At 41.6% G+C, this 15,151-nt stretch overlaps 3 protein-coding genes across 3 annotated transcripts; all 3 read right to left on the reverse strand.

Annotated features, from left to right (window-relative positions):
- Positions 1-1,065: 1,065 nt before the first annotated feature.
- Positions 1,066-4,779, reverse strand: slc25a22b (solute carrier family 25 member 22b; the record flags this gene model as incomplete). The annotated part of the gene is made up of 10 exons (XM_083692713.1): positions 4,683-4,779; positions 4,421-4,546; positions 4,154-4,209; positions 3,890-3,980; positions 3,010-3,067; positions 2,483-2,543; positions 2,038-2,185; positions 1,720-1,874; positions 1,443-1,518; positions 1,066-1,219 (listed from the first exon to the last, which is right to left on the reverse strand). The coding sequence occupies exons 1-10, from the start codon at positions 4,700-4,702 to the stop codon at positions 1,066-1,068; spliced, it is 945 nt and encodes a 314-aa protein (XP_083548839.1). The 5' UTR covers positions 4,703-4,779.
- Positions 4,780-8,103: 3,324 nt separating this feature from the next.
- On the reverse strand, positions 8,104-9,343 carry saa (serum amyloid A). Its single transcript, XM_083692754.1, has 4 exons — positions 9,259-9,343; positions 9,051-9,150; positions 8,728-8,866; positions 8,104-8,457 (listed from the first exon to the last, which is right to left on the reverse strand). Exons 2-4 carry the CDS (start codon positions 9,136-9,138, stop codon positions 8,319-8,321), a joined length of 366 nt encoding a protein of 121 aa, XP_083548880.1. The 5' UTR covers positions 9,139-9,150; positions 9,259-9,343; the 3' UTR covers positions 8,104-8,318.
- A 2,113-nt stretch (positions 9,344-11,456) lies between these two features.
- Positions 11,457-14,539, reverse strand: fth1a (ferritin, heavy polypeptide 1a). Its single transcript, XM_083692742.1, has 5 exons — positions 14,239-14,539; positions 13,254-13,359; positions 12,668-12,814; positions 12,097-12,222; positions 11,457-11,868 (listed from the first exon to the last, which is right to left on the reverse strand). Exons 2-5 carry the CDS (start codon positions 13,353-13,355, stop codon positions 11,710-11,712), a joined length of 534 nt encoding a protein of 177 aa, XP_083548868.1. The 5' UTR covers positions 13,356-13,359; positions 14,239-14,539; the 3' UTR covers positions 11,457-11,709.
- Between the last annotated feature and the right edge of the window lie 612 nt (positions 14,540-15,151).

Consider the following 15,151-nt stretch of genomic DNA (forward strand, 5'->3'; position numbering starts at 1 on the left):
AAAATAAAGTGACAATAGAATAATAGAATAAATCAGTCTGTATCAATCAGTATCAGTCTGCTGGCACTGTTGTGAGGGTTGCACCCAAGCCTACTGGATGTTTCATGTGCTCCTATGTTACAAATGACATTTTGAAATTATAGGTGTGAGGCATTGAGAGGACAAGAATTCAGGAAATGCAGTTACACACAAAAAAAACTGAATTGACATCTGCTTGCAAAATGGGCTTCTGTAGCCAATGTAAAATACATCTTTAAAAGATTGTTTCAAAAGGGTGGTGATGTTAAAACATGATGTTAAATCTACTCTGACCCCATATTAGCTCACACCATCACTGTGGTGAAACACTGAATTCTCACATTGCAGAGTGGAAGCGTCATTTACAAAGAGAGAAAGAAGCTGAGAGAGGTACATAAACTGTGCAACAGCCATAATGACAAATCCATACCCAAGTCAGAATACAACATTACATCAATATAGACATGAAGTATATACTGAACAATTATGTAGAGTCAGACAATTGATTCATAATATGTACTGTAGAACATGGTGTGTACGTTGATAAATAGATATAGTATAGACATAGTTTTCTGAAAAGAGAGGATTTGAATATAAAAAGTGAACATAACTTTCACCATTATTCCTTTAAAGTTAAAGTGCACTTTTTGGAATATTATATGCAATTACGTTGTAATACACAATACGTGTTTTAAAGGACCAGCAGTTAGTTTTGAGCTTTAAAATAGTGCTATGATAAATCAGTAATGATCAAGGAATGAGTTCACATCATACACAACGTTCAGTGAAGAGCACTGTTTTGGTCCAAATAATACCCAAAGCACTTTCTAAAATCTGGTGTCGAGCACTGGACTTTACATATCTACTTTACACTTTGTTTGTTTACAACAGCCCCAAATCCAACCATCACCAGACCTTCATCCCATGTAGGTGGTATAAAAAGATAAAAAACACACACACACACACACACACACACATTACCGTCTGACCCAGACTACCTTTATGCCACTGTGTGCTGTGTATGACAGGAGAGTTACTGTGTTCAAATCAGTTATTGCGTTTAGGAAGGAAGCTGAGGATGAACTCTCCCACTCCCAGGAAGTAGACAACCTGTGCAATGCCAAAGAGAGGAGCGATGACCAGAGCACGACAGTACGCCCCCTTCAGGAAGGCAGAGGGACCCTCATTTCTCACAATCTTCCTGGACAACAAGAGGTGGAGGATATAGGGCTATTAAGAATGTGCTATCTAAACATTGGCCTAACTACATTTCAATACAATCTATAGAAAAATCAGATAGTTTGCGATCATATTTTCCCTTTTTATTATTATTATTTATGCTAAAGTGCATATAGGTATTTGAGCTTTCAGACAGCAACAGAAGAGAAGAGAGATGGAGTGAACAGAGAGAGGGGAAAGGATACCTGATGCAGTCTGTCACTCCACTGTAGGTGTCCTCCTGACTCCCCCGTGTCAAAGACTGCAGTCTAGTCTTTATCACTGTAACGCATATACAGTATATCATATTATTATATTATTATATATGTAATGTGCACACACACACACACACACACACACACACACACACACACACACACACACACACACATACAGACACACACACACACACACACACACACACACACACACACACACACACACACACACACACACACACACACACACACACAGCATCCTCACCATCTACAGGGTTGACTGCCACAGCAGCTATGCTGCCAGAAATGCAGCCTGATATGAAGGACAGGTAGAAGGGAGCAGGGCCATCATCCTCATGTTGACCCAGGCTGTTTAGGTTAGCAAACAAGGGGAAGTAGATGATGGAGAATGGCACATCCCTATGAGAAAGCAGGAGGATAGGAATTATTTCAAATTCTCACTTTCTTTTTTTGTCCTTAGTCATTGACTTGATATAGTCATTGACTTGTATTGACAATTGAGTATTGTAGGCCTATTCAAATGCGTGTGTGTGTGTGTGTGTGTGTGTGTGTGTGTGTGTACCTCAGCAGTGTGGCCCCCAGGCCCTTATAGAGCCCTGCGATGCCCTTGCTCCTCAGCAGCTCCCATGTCAGCTGCATGGCTGTGAGGGACTTGGCTGCCGTCAGACCCCCAGGGGCCCCAGTCTGGGGCATCAGTCTCCTCTGAGCCTCTAAATGTGGAAGAACACCAACAGCATCATTAGTGTGATGTGATCAACCAGAGATGTCATCATGATAGTGTGCACACTGTAGTCCATTACAGACAGGAATGCATTGGTGCCTTAGGCAGGTAAATACAAAGAGTAATTTATACTTTGACAAGAACAAGTATGTTGGCTGACACACAGACATCTATATGTGTTTGTGTGGCTGATATGCAGTGGTCAGACATAAGATATTAGATATGGTTCTGGCTCTGATAACAGAGCATCATACAACCTCTTCTCTCCCTCTTCTCATTCTCTCACCTATGCGCCCTGCGTCCTGCAACTGGATCTTCAGCATCTCCATGGGAGTGGTGACAATGACCTGCACCAAGACACCCAGAGACAAAGAGATAGAGTGTTCCACTATGCTGAAAGGTGTATGGAGGTCTGATAGTTTGCCGCTTATGCTATTACCATTTCAATATCCATACTCTGCAAGGTTACAAAAACAGACCCTATGTTTGAACTTTGACCTAAAAGACAACACTTTATCTGACAACTGTAAGGGGAGAGGAGGTGATGTTTGGTAAACCTAGACTCTGCCACCATAATCTCTGTTGTATAAACAATGACAGGTTAGAGAGGGGTGGCTGCCTATGCTTATGAGATTACAGCTAGCTAGCTATGTCCTCAAACTGATCCAATGACAAAGGGTAGGCTTCCATGTTACAGCCACTGTGACCATCCAACCATCTGCCCAGTGAACAGGCAGTGTGCATCACTGCTGTCGAGCCGCACGGCGGTGGTAGAGAGCCATCTTAGAATGATACCCCAGCTGAGGAGCTTACCTGACACATACCAGCAACACAACCCGCCAGCATCTCCCTGAGCAGAGTCAGCTTCTGACTGACAGAGAGAGAGAGAGAGAGAGAGAGAGAGAGAGAGAGAGAGAGAGACACACACACACACACACACACACACACACACACACACACACACACACACACACACACACACACACACACACACACACACACACACACACAGACAGACAGACAGACAGAGATGAGGGAAATGTCAGCATTTTGATTTAATCATGTAGCTACTTCTCTAGTGCTAGACAGTCCCAGAAACATGTTAATAATTCACCAGTTCACGAGCGCAGAGTAGTCAATAATTTATCAGCCATGCTCTCTCTTGGTCTCCATGGAGATGTTGAGGGACGCTAAAGATAGCCCAGGTAAGTCATGCGGATAATGCTGCAGGGGCCCATGGGACAAGTGCTCTTAGCCATGCCGTATACTCCCAAAATATTTATATCTCTAATGTACCACCAGGTCACACTACACCGTGCAGATATTATTTCTGTCCTATTTATGACGTTTATGTCAAATATGAACATCAAGTGGGTTAAAATTAGCACAGTGGGCCTACTGTATATTTTCAGCTACATACCCTTTAAGCAGATCAATTCAGGCGGATCAGAGTGGGTTAGATAAAGGTATAACAGTGAGATAAAACTAGTTTATTTGTGTATTAGAGAGGCAGATAGTGTGTGTGTCAGAGACATTGTAATTATGGGTTGAGCTGTGTTTATTATTGTAGGTGACAGTCAGGTGTTTGAGGCAGCTGCATCAGAGTAACTGGGAAACTGTCAGGTGTCTCTGTGTATTGTTTACGGTGTGTGTATAATGGTAGAGTTGTGTTTAAGCCTGGTGTGCCACTTACCCATCCTTTGACAGCTGATGTCTGAAGAAGTCATTGGCAGCCAATTTGATGGCTTTCTCTGGAGTGACTAGGGTCAGGTTCACCGCAGCGCCTAGTACAGAGAGAAATACAGGTGCAGTCATAAACAGAAAACATTCCAATTGCTCCGACACGGATGCACACACACACATACACACACACACACACACACACACACACACACACACACACACACACACACACACACACACACACACACACACACACATACACTGAAAGCACTACCTCTGTACATGCCAAAGTATCCCTCTGATCGGATGGTTTTGATAAGGCAATCTGACCTGTGTAGTGAATACAGAAGTTTACTATACACTGAGCTCATGGAGTTGAACAGAGAACACACAAGAGGCATTGGAGAAAGAATGCATACATGTATAATTTATTATCCATGACCATGACTTGATCCATCATATTTAAACACAGAGAACTATCTTATATGGACATTTGAGGGTCTATTTGTGTGTTGAACAACATTCAGGCCAGTAAATGTACATGCTGGTGTAGAGTCGAGAGCCATTCTGCTGGTTCTGAAGGCGAGTCTTTGCCAGGTCAATAGGAAATACACAGGTCACACCAATAAGTCCAGCTAAACCCCCATTGATCAACTTGGCAGGTAGGCTGAGAAAAAGAGAGAGAGAGAGAGAGAGAGAATCACAGTAAAAACAGGTGAGAATAAGCACTCAAAAAGAGGAGAGGAAGATGAGAATGAGAGGGAGGGAGAAAGCGGTTTAACATTATGCTGAATCCCACTTACCATATCTTCTTGTCAGCCATCTATACGAAATACGGTCTGCCAATCCCTCTGTCAGTCTATCAAGGAGTTGACAAGTCAACCCTTAAGAGTGTCAGACAGTGTATCTGTAAACTTGATTCGAACCTCAGAGTTTGAGTAAAACAGTGGATTCGTGGAAGTTGGAGAATACCTCTGTCAGTTAGTCAAAGTGTCCATCTGTCAGTGGGGGAGAGACTCAGTCAGTCAGTCAGTTAGTCAGGCAGTCTGTGCATCTGTCCCTTTGGAAGTTGTTGGGGGATACCTGGAATAGATGAAACACAAATTCATATCAGAACCTACAGTAAATTGTAATCCATTACAATATATCAAGGTATAAAGGTGCTCTGAAACTATTTAGGTCATTGTATTCTAAGTGGACTACAGGAGATGAGGACTATGCATTGAGCAGTGCTCTCACAAGAAGCTGATTGTACTTCCACCCTCCCTCTACACCAATCACATCACTCCTTCCCCTCAACCCCTCCTTCTCCCGACCCCTTCTCTATGTGTGTGTGTGTTTGTGTGTCTGTTTGGTGTATGGTCACTCATACTGCTGAATGTCTTAAGGTTATCAGATGAGCACAAATTGATTGAGAAAACAAGTGTCACTGACTTTGATAAATGGCCAGGCACAGTCACCGATGTAAGATATCAACTAGGACCTTCATCATACAATTCATATGATGCACTATGAAAAAGCACACCTAATCTAGCCAGCTTTGTAGGCTTCCTGAGCTATGTAGGAGTGTCATCACAGTGAATGGGAAGACCACAGAAGTTTTAACAGGGGAAATATTGTGCCTTCTGTGTAAATTGAGTGATGGAGGGGAAATTAAGTGAAAAGGAGACGGGGCATTGAATAACGTAATTACACAACAATGTGTGTCTATCTGGGGTTTGGAGAGAGACTATCTGCCCCCTTCCCCTCCTGCTCCCTCTGCAGGTTTGTAACAATATACTTTTGACCAAACATTTAGCTTTGTTCTCCTTATAAATGGATCTACTGTGCTGTGCTGTGCTGTGTGTGTGTGTGTGTGTGTGTGTGTGTGTGTGTGTGTGTGTGTGTGTGTGTGTGTGTGTGTGTGTGTATATAAGAGAGAGAGGTAGATAGAGAGAGTGCTAGTAATAGATGCACACCTGAAATAGATCCTCTGTGACCTGTGTACAAATGTGTACCTGACTGAGTGCTTGCTTGTGTGTGGGTGGGTGTGTGTGTGCGTGTGTGTGTCTGTGTGTGTGTGTATGTGTGTGTGTGTGTGTGTGTGTGTGTGTCTGTGTGTGTGTGTATGTGTGTGTGTGTGTGTGTGTGTGTGTGTGTGTGTGTGTGTGTGTGTGTGTGTGTGTGTGTGTGTGTGTGTGTATCTGTGTGTGTGTGCGTGTGAAGAGAGAGAGAGACTGCGAGAGACAGAAAGAGAGAGCTAGACAGAGAGACGGAAAGAGTGAATGCGTGTGTTTTTTAAGAGATTCACAATACATTGGGAGTGCCCTCCTTGTTTGGAGACCAACAAAAAAAGAAGTTGGGAAGAAAAGACCTGATCACAGACACAAGTGAAAAGAAGCCACAGGAGTGTTCCTTCTACCCATTGTCTGCTCATGACAAAGGTATATTTGCTCTATAAGGCGTATTTTCTTTCATCAATGGGGTATCTTAGGTACCACTTTTAGTTTGAATGAATTGATAATTCCATAGAAAACTGCTCTGTGCGCTCCCTGTGCACCACCCCTTTGTGATTTCTATGTCAGATGTGTGAGCTTTTCCCTGGCAATGATTGTGATAGCTGTATGACCAAGCACACTGTGACACATAAAACACCCAGACAGCCATAAACCTCTCTAACATCCAGTCCATGTAGTGAATCCATTCATACAGTCACTAACTACACAACATGGCTCAGCCTGGTATCTGTCCACCTTCACAGATCCAGTGTCCAGGACAAGCTGCTGATGTTTTCCTCACTCTATTGGTGCTCAGTGCACCTGTGGAGGCTTATCTACCTACTTCCACTGGGTGACGCTGAGCCCTGTTGGTACCCATCCCTAATGATGCTATAGTGAAATACACCTTCTGTTACCAACCACACTTTTATACAATTCAAACTAACTTAATATAAGATGTTTCACAAGATAAATACATGACACTTTATCCAAGGATTTGATGCTAATCAACATGGACACTGATCCAAAATGCTAACAATGTGAGTCAAACAATGACATGTCTGCAATATAGAGGCACTGAATATGACATAAAGATATTGGGAGTAGTAGGAGAGTAGAGTACAAACAGAGAGAATAGCCCAGGAGAGCCACATACCTGAGTCACAATCCCTCTCCTTGTCTTAGTTGCTCTCTCTCTCTCTCTCTCTCTCTCTCTCTCTCTCTCACTCTTTTTCTTCCCTATTTTCTCCCTCTCTCTCATTCACTCTCTCTCATCACTCACTCTGTTCAAAGTCTGCTCCAGAGAAGGTGGTACAGCAATCTGGACCAGGCTCTCATTGGTTGCCTGAGAGGAGGTGTGGTCAGATACATATGCATTCTCAAAGGCTTCCAATTACAGCAATACTATTTTATTTTTTCTCAAACATATTGCAACAGTCCTATTTCTATTGAAGTCAAAGTTTTTTGAATGTTTTATTTTTATTTTTTTATTTTTTTTACAGGACAATCTTAATGGACAGTTGCTACAAATTAGAGTGATGAAGTAAAAAGCATGGGTCCTTACATTATCTAATTAATTTAGATTTACCAATGTGCATGCATCTGAAATAATATCTTAAAATGACCATATACAAATATTTAGATTTGACTGAGACTTGAAAATGATTAATTGTAATATACAGTGGTTACCCTGTATGATAATTTTCATGGATCTTAACATTTTTTATTTAACCAATCATTATTTTATAGACAACACTTTGTGTGTGTGAACATAACAAACAGCCTTAAAATGCTAATCTATGTACTTGTTTCGACTCTTGAAAACCCTATATTGCATGTCAATTGCCCAACTATCAAAACATTTGATTCCCTGATTTACTTATGTTTATTTGTGGCATTAGGTAACTACTTGGATTATGGATATTGAAGGGTGGGCCAATAAAATGAACCTTAAATATTTGTCAACTGCATGACTTTTAGCTTCTTTGTATATAACATATACTATATTCTGTTTGCTGATACATTGCCCAGTGTCATAAAAATCACCCTGTTATGACTTTTAGTAAGAGGAGTGACATCTTGCCAACTTCAAGCAGGCCCATATGCTAATATGCCCATATATCAATAAGAATCAGACAAAAAGGACCAACTCAGAGACATTGTATTTGTAACCAAAACTTGAAAGATAAACAAAGCATAGTTTGTCCAACCTTATTATTAGATAAATGCACCAAGACGATTTTTGCAGAGTAATGTTTATTTCTGCCAAAAATAAATAAATACATATATAGCACTTAAACAACTCATATCATGTAATGTCTGTTAGCATCTTTAATTGATTTAGCACTACTATCATGCACTAAGAAAAAGCAATATTTGATTTGTTTGAGCTTGTATGGATTTACGTTTTGATCTACAGATGCATAGACTACTTTGGCTTCATCTCTTGGAAGACTTCTTGGTTCAGTACCTCCTGGGGAGTCCTTTGGGTCTGTAGCGGTTTGGGTCTCCTCCTGCGCGTCCCCAGCGATTAGCCGCCTGGTCAGCAGCTGAGTCTGCGTTACCCCTCCCACTGCCACCCTGAAACTTCTCCCGTGCATCACTGACAGAGGACAGGAACATTCTATATGTTACATCACTAGACCACAATACTGTACATCAATAATGAGACAAATATCCAGAATACAAAATGCCTGTACTCTGATCAGACTCTTTGAAAACAAGAGCATGCTACTAAATCTAAAGCAGGGAGAAAGTTTTCCTCAAATCCTCAATTCATTTTCAACTGAACACTATTGCGAGCACAGCTGGCAAATGCTGATTCTGTTAGCAACACAATGTCTGGTCAGATATGTGGGTGGGAATCACTCACCTGATCACTCTTGCTGCCCACCTGCCCCCTGGTCCTCTCCCGGCAGCATCGTAGTTTCCCCGGGCGTGGAAGTACTTGTCTGAGTTTTTCCAGTTGGCATCCTTCATGTCACCATATGCGCGCCACATGTCTCCAGCTCCTGTAGGGGATGAGGACAAAGATGTTGAGCCAATGCCACATTATATTTGAGCAAGCCTAAGAGGTTGAAAATGTCTTCAAAATAATTATTTTCAGATATACTTCATTCTATAATCAGATACTTATTTCAAAGAGAGTAATATACATATCATCTGTATACAATGTTGGAAAGTCTAGAAAGTGACCTCGGGCAGCTTCACCAGGAAAGCGGTACCACTGGGCGTGGGCCCCCACAATAAGAGTCAGAACAAGCCCAGCTAGAAGTAGCTTCATGTCTGCAGGTGTCTGAACAAGACATGGAAAGAGAGAGAGAAACAATGAATTGCAGAAATGTACAGACCAAATAATTACTCCAATGTAAAACTACTACACCATGTTAGAGTCATCTCTTACCTTTGAGTACCTCAGTTAGTCAGACTCAGAAGAAAGATTGGGCTCACCGGCTGTGCTGTTAATTTGTTGTCTGCAGCATATTCTTATACTTCACCCAGAGTGGGCTGGTCCAGCCTTTTCCGAAAGATGGAATCTCCTGCTCATAACAATTGTTGGAAGGTCGTAAGGTTTGACCAAATAACACTTCAGAAAATTCCTCAATTGTGCAACACCTGCTTAAAATTGGAAGAAAATGTGCCATGCATCTCATGTTCTGTCCTACCCCAGACTGCCACTAGAGGGGGTGGAGCTCCTTAATCGTTGTTCTCAACATTGAAAACAGGGTGGAGCCTACTAAGCCTTGGCTGGCCCATTCGGTGAGAACTGGGAAAAACCCTGATCGTTTTTACTGGCAATAGGATAAATTGGTAACCTCATAGATTCCAAAATATTGACAGCAAAAGACAAATCTCACATTTTTTGAAAAGCATGTTTTTACTTAACCTTTATTTATCCAGGTTAGTCACATTGAAATAACATCTATTTTTCAAGAGAGAACTGGTCCAAGACAGCAGTCAAGGAAAACAATATTTCATACAAATCACAAACTCGTGAGTGTATTACTCTGAGTGTATGTATTGTAACTAAATCTAAACAAAACATTTTGATAAACCCTGGTCATCCCTGGCCAATTGGATGAAGGGTAATGAAAGGATATTGTGAGAGGCGGACATGTAAGTGAAATAATGTAGAATAGAGAAGCTCAACATACATGAAATCCCATTGATAAAGATGGCGAGTGTGGGGAAACCTTATCTTCATATATTGTTCTGAATTGTTCATGTAGCCTAAATAACCTACCATATATACTGTATATACAGTGCCCTGGGTAAGTAATGGGACAGTGAAGCATTTGTTCTGCTTTTGGCTCTATACACCAAATGTTTGCGTTTGAAAGTAGTGATTCTCAGCTTTTATTGAAGGGGTTTTCTGTACATGTTGCTATCACCATGAAGACATTACAACACTTTTTAGACATAGTCCCGCTATTTTAGGCCACCAAAAGTGATGAGATAGATTAATCAAATGTCCAAATTTCAACAACTTTCCACTATTTGGTAAAACTGGAAGTATGTTTTGGGTCATTGTCCTTCCCCCCTCCACCATATTTCACAGATGAGGTGCTTTCCTGTAGACATTGGGAAGTTCCTTTTTTTCTCCATACTTCACTCTGGTACATGTTAATCTGTCCACAAGAACTCTGCAGGCTCCTTTAGCTACTTTTTAGAAAACTGTATCCTGGCCATCCTGTTTTTGTGGATAACTAGTGGTTTGCATCTTGCAATGTAGTCTGTAGTCCGGCTGGTGATGTATTCTGCAGATCTCTGACACATTCACGCCTACCTCCTGGAGAGTGTTCCTGATCTGTGGGACAGTTGTTTTGGGGGTTTTCTTAATCATGGTGATTATTCTTTGGTCATTCACTGTTGAAGTCTTCCTTGGCCTACCAGGCTGTTTGCGATTTCTGAGCACACCAGTGCTTTTCTTTCGTTTTAATGATGTTTCAAACGGTTGATGTTGGTATGTTTAATGTTTTAGCTGTTTCAGATAGATTAGTCTGATACTTCACCCCTTATAATGGCTACCCTGACTTTCATTGACATCTCTTTGGTCCTCATGTTGACCGACACCAATAACAGACTCCAAAGGCAAGCACAAAGCCTAGAGTCAATACGCTGGTAAGTGATTGCATCATATTCAAAGAATACCATGACAACAAAGCTGAAATGTGGAAAATGAAACCTGCATATTTCTTAACACCACCATCTGTTCAACAAGCATCATATCCTGTTTTTGTTACATTGTATCACTTCTTTTCTTGGGCAAAAACAGTTTTGGGTGTAACAAATATCAGGTCTCTACCAGCAGCAGTCTACCAGTCTGCTTTATTCTTCTTTTCACATTGTCAGTCTATACTCTAGCAGCTAACTGGGTTTACTCTATCACTGAGTTTCATCCTCTAGGTTTATAGAAACACTTCTTTTTCATAATCTGTCATGTGTCATCAGTTTACTACATATGAATTAAATCATGAGAATGATCAAACTGTATTCAGTAATAACTAACCAGTGCCAAGAGCTAACTTTCATTTAACTACTCTAATTTGATACACAGACAAACACACCTACAGTAAACAAAACAACTACAGAGAGATTCAATCAGAATCCAAAGGGTTCCATTTATTTGGTTTGATTACTGCAGTCATAAAACACAGCAAATGCAGGGTTGTGACAGTACACAGTCGATTGGGAGAGACGGAGAGCAATGGCTTAAAGGACTGGGAGATATGGCTTAAAGGAACTGTAGATAATAGCATGAAAAGGAACAGGAAGTAAGTGCAGATTGTAATACTAAGATTTTAGCAAGATATAGATAAATACAGGTAAAGGATTTAGCAACAATGTGGAGGGTCTAGCTGCTCTCCTTCCCCAATGTGTGTTTGTCGAACAGGTATTCGGCCATGCCAGTCTGGGGCGCTCCCATGCGGCGGAGGTTGGTCACCCAGTCTCCCAGCTCCTTGATGGACTTGACCTGCTCATCCAGGTAGTGTGTCTCAATGAAGTCACACATCTGAGAGGGGGAGAGACAAGGGGACAGAAGGATATAATGGTGGAGAGAGAAAAAGGAAAGAAGTGAGAGGGGAGCATATCAGAACATTATAAATGTTGTTTAATAATTTGACTGAATTGATTCTGATTGAACACCAGTCTCAAGACTTATTCTAGAATACTCATTTCATCTCTTAGCATGACTTTTTTTATTTTTATGTTTCTGTAGTTTGAACCTGCGTATACTTACGTGTGGGTCATTATGTTCAGAGGAGACCTTGTGCAGGTCCAGCAGGGACTGGTTGACACTCTTCTCCAGCTGCAGAGCACACTCCAGTGCCTCCACACCGCTACCCCACTCATCCCTCTCTGGTTTCTGCAACAGGCAATAAACACTCAGTCGTTAACACAAGCAGCAAGGCCGGTAGACAACAACATCCTCAATTGGCCTGTCACACAAAACAGCACAGACATAGCTTAATACAAGTGGCTCAAATAGAAGTAAAATAAGTATTAGCTACCAAAGACTGCTTTGAAGCCAGGGTGTTTACTCATAATTGCGACCTTATCTTTGTATGTCTGTAGTTACCGACAGTTTGTAAAGCAGATGCAGTTAAATGTCAGTGGAAGATAAGCGGTCCACCCTTTCACACCCTCCTCTGCATCTCCTCTCTCTGTGCCTGCCCTCCCAAGATGGGCCATATCATATCCCCACACCAAACCCCTGCTGAGAGCATGCAGTACCTTTGTAATTTATACACACAAACATGAACGTACACACAAGCACCAACCGACTGACCAACCAACCCACACACACTTACGCGGATGTCCTGTAGGAAGATCCTCCCTCCCCTCTGATTCTGTAGTTTCATCAGTTTCTCAGCATGCTCACGCTCCTCATGAGACTGATTACGGAAGAACTTGGCAAAGTTGTGCAAGGCCTGGTCGTCACGATCAAAGTAGTACGCCTGAGAAAGACAGAGAGAGGGGGGGGGGGAGTGAGAGAGAAGTTTATCACAAGTCCTAAAAGCTCGGTGAAAATCCAAAAGTCCAAAGACTGTCTGACTAGGCTAGGATTCTCAGTGGAATCAATACTTGTACCCAGTGAATGTGCTGTAAAATGACCATGATGCTATCTGAGATCTGAGGGCAGATAAAGTATTTCTCAACAAGTGCAGATAGTGCACTCTCTGTAATTGAACCCAAAGCCCCCTTGTTATTGATGTTTCATTATCTAAAAAGCATCTCCCTTTGTATTTGTAAAAATCAACCTCTCCCATATCCTGCATTTAAAACACTCCTTTCTGGCTACCCATGATTATCTAACCAACATCGGCACGCATGGTTATGCTGGTGTCCACATCTAGCCTTTCAACCCCCCTTCCTCTCCCAGTCCCTTGCTCTTACCATGGAAAGGTAGACATAGGAGGCATACAGCTCCAGGTTGATCTGCCGATTGATGGCAGCCTCACAGTCCTGGTGGTAGTTCTGTCTAACCTGAGAGCTCATGTTGCTGTAAAGAAAACAAATCAACATAAGAGAGGGAATTAGGAGGGTAGCTACAGTCGCTGGTTATTTGGTAAAGGACAGAATTATTCCAGGCATATTGGAGCTTGGAGACCCATGCATCTATTATAAGTGGGTTTTGAGACACTATTCCCTCATAATTAATAAGGATATGAAGAATTATAGGATGTTATCGCCTTATACTCGGTCACTAGATCATATGGTTAGTTCTGGAGACATGCATTAGCTATAGTCGACCTAAGAGCCCTGGTCTGAGGCACTAAAAGTGGCAAGCAAAGAATAATGTTACGCAAAGACTAAGGTTTAAATGTATGCGGTTGCAGGAGGCCTACAGGCGACGGGTCATTAAAAAGCAACCATGGCAAAGAAATACATGAATGCAATATTGTGCGATAGCTAACTCAGACTGTCCGTATCTGAATTAGTACTACTATTCTGAATACCGAATATTTAGGCCAAGTTTAGAGCTGTCGCAAACAGGTACCGTAGGCTGACGACGACGTACGGTCAGATACTGCGCGCAGGGCAGATCTCTCGATGCGTGGATAGTCCACTCTGTGTCAATGATGGATATTAATTAGTACCAACCGTAACAGATGTGAATACATGGTTGGCAGGTGGTTGATTCCGCTTGCCCCCACGTTGTGAGCAACCCCAGAAAGAATTCATAGTTCGCAAGCAGGGAATTGGAGTTTGCGCATCGTCGATTTAGTATACATCACCGACTGAGACGGTAACGGCATTGCTAGCAACACATTAGCTAGCGTGCTATCTTTAGCACTAGGCCAAAGCACAAAAAGATGGAGCAGCTAGTTAGCTTGATCGCTAAACATGCTCCTTCAGTATTCAAAACAAAATAGCCTACCTGATAGTTCCTCTCGTCCGAAGTCGCGGAGCTGATATCGATCGGTTACTTCAACGTCGTTAGTTATGATAATTTGATGCAAAATTAGCTTGTTTGGTATCGTGAAAATAGCTCCGACTAACAATTAAACAATTTCAAGGTTTAAACTAGGTAATTATGTCCTTGATACAGAAATTTATCCGAAAATAATTATTCATCTACATATGTTTCAAGACAGTAGAAAGGTTGCCGTTCAAGCACTGTTGAAGCAGGTAACCTTCACTGTCTCTGTCTGCGAACGATCTGTACAGCGCGCGGTTGTTGCGCAGTCTGTAAATAAAGAATGACGTCGCCAAAGACAGAGAAGAGGGGCAGTTTGGCCAATGTTTTGTTTTTTTCGTTCCACAATCATGGTTTCACTGTATCATCATGACACTACCTTTGACTGCCCAACATCACTGCCATGCGGCCTAGAGGGATACATGTATATAATACGACCATGCACTTAACCAACTGTTTGGTGAATATAATACACTAAAGGAAAGCGATTACAAATAATAATAATTACACGGAAAAATAATTCCTGTTAATTTCAATGATTCTCATTATCAATTGATTTATGTTGTTTGCCATAAAGAATAATTAGGCCTGTTGACTTGATTTGTGTGTGAAAAATACACTGTGGGCCAGTTTCCCGGACATAGATTAAGCCTATTCCTGGACTAAATAACATTTTGAATAGAAAATCTCCATTCAAGATGCATTTTAGTCTAAGATTAGTCTTAATCTGTGTCTGGAAACCAGCCTTAAATGCTTGCCACTCTGAGATAGATTTGACCTAGGCTTGTTTGTTTCATATTATCCTCATGAGCAGTGACAATACTCACGGTTTGATGAAATGAGGACACATTGACCAAATGTTCTAGAAACTAAT

This window comes from Argentina silus (genome assembly GCF_951799395.1).
Source record: "Argentina silus genome assembly, chromosome: 2".
Classification (NCBI taxonomy): domain Eukaryota; kingdom Metazoa; phylum Chordata; class Actinopteri; order Argentiniformes; family Argentinidae; genus Argentina; species Argentina silus.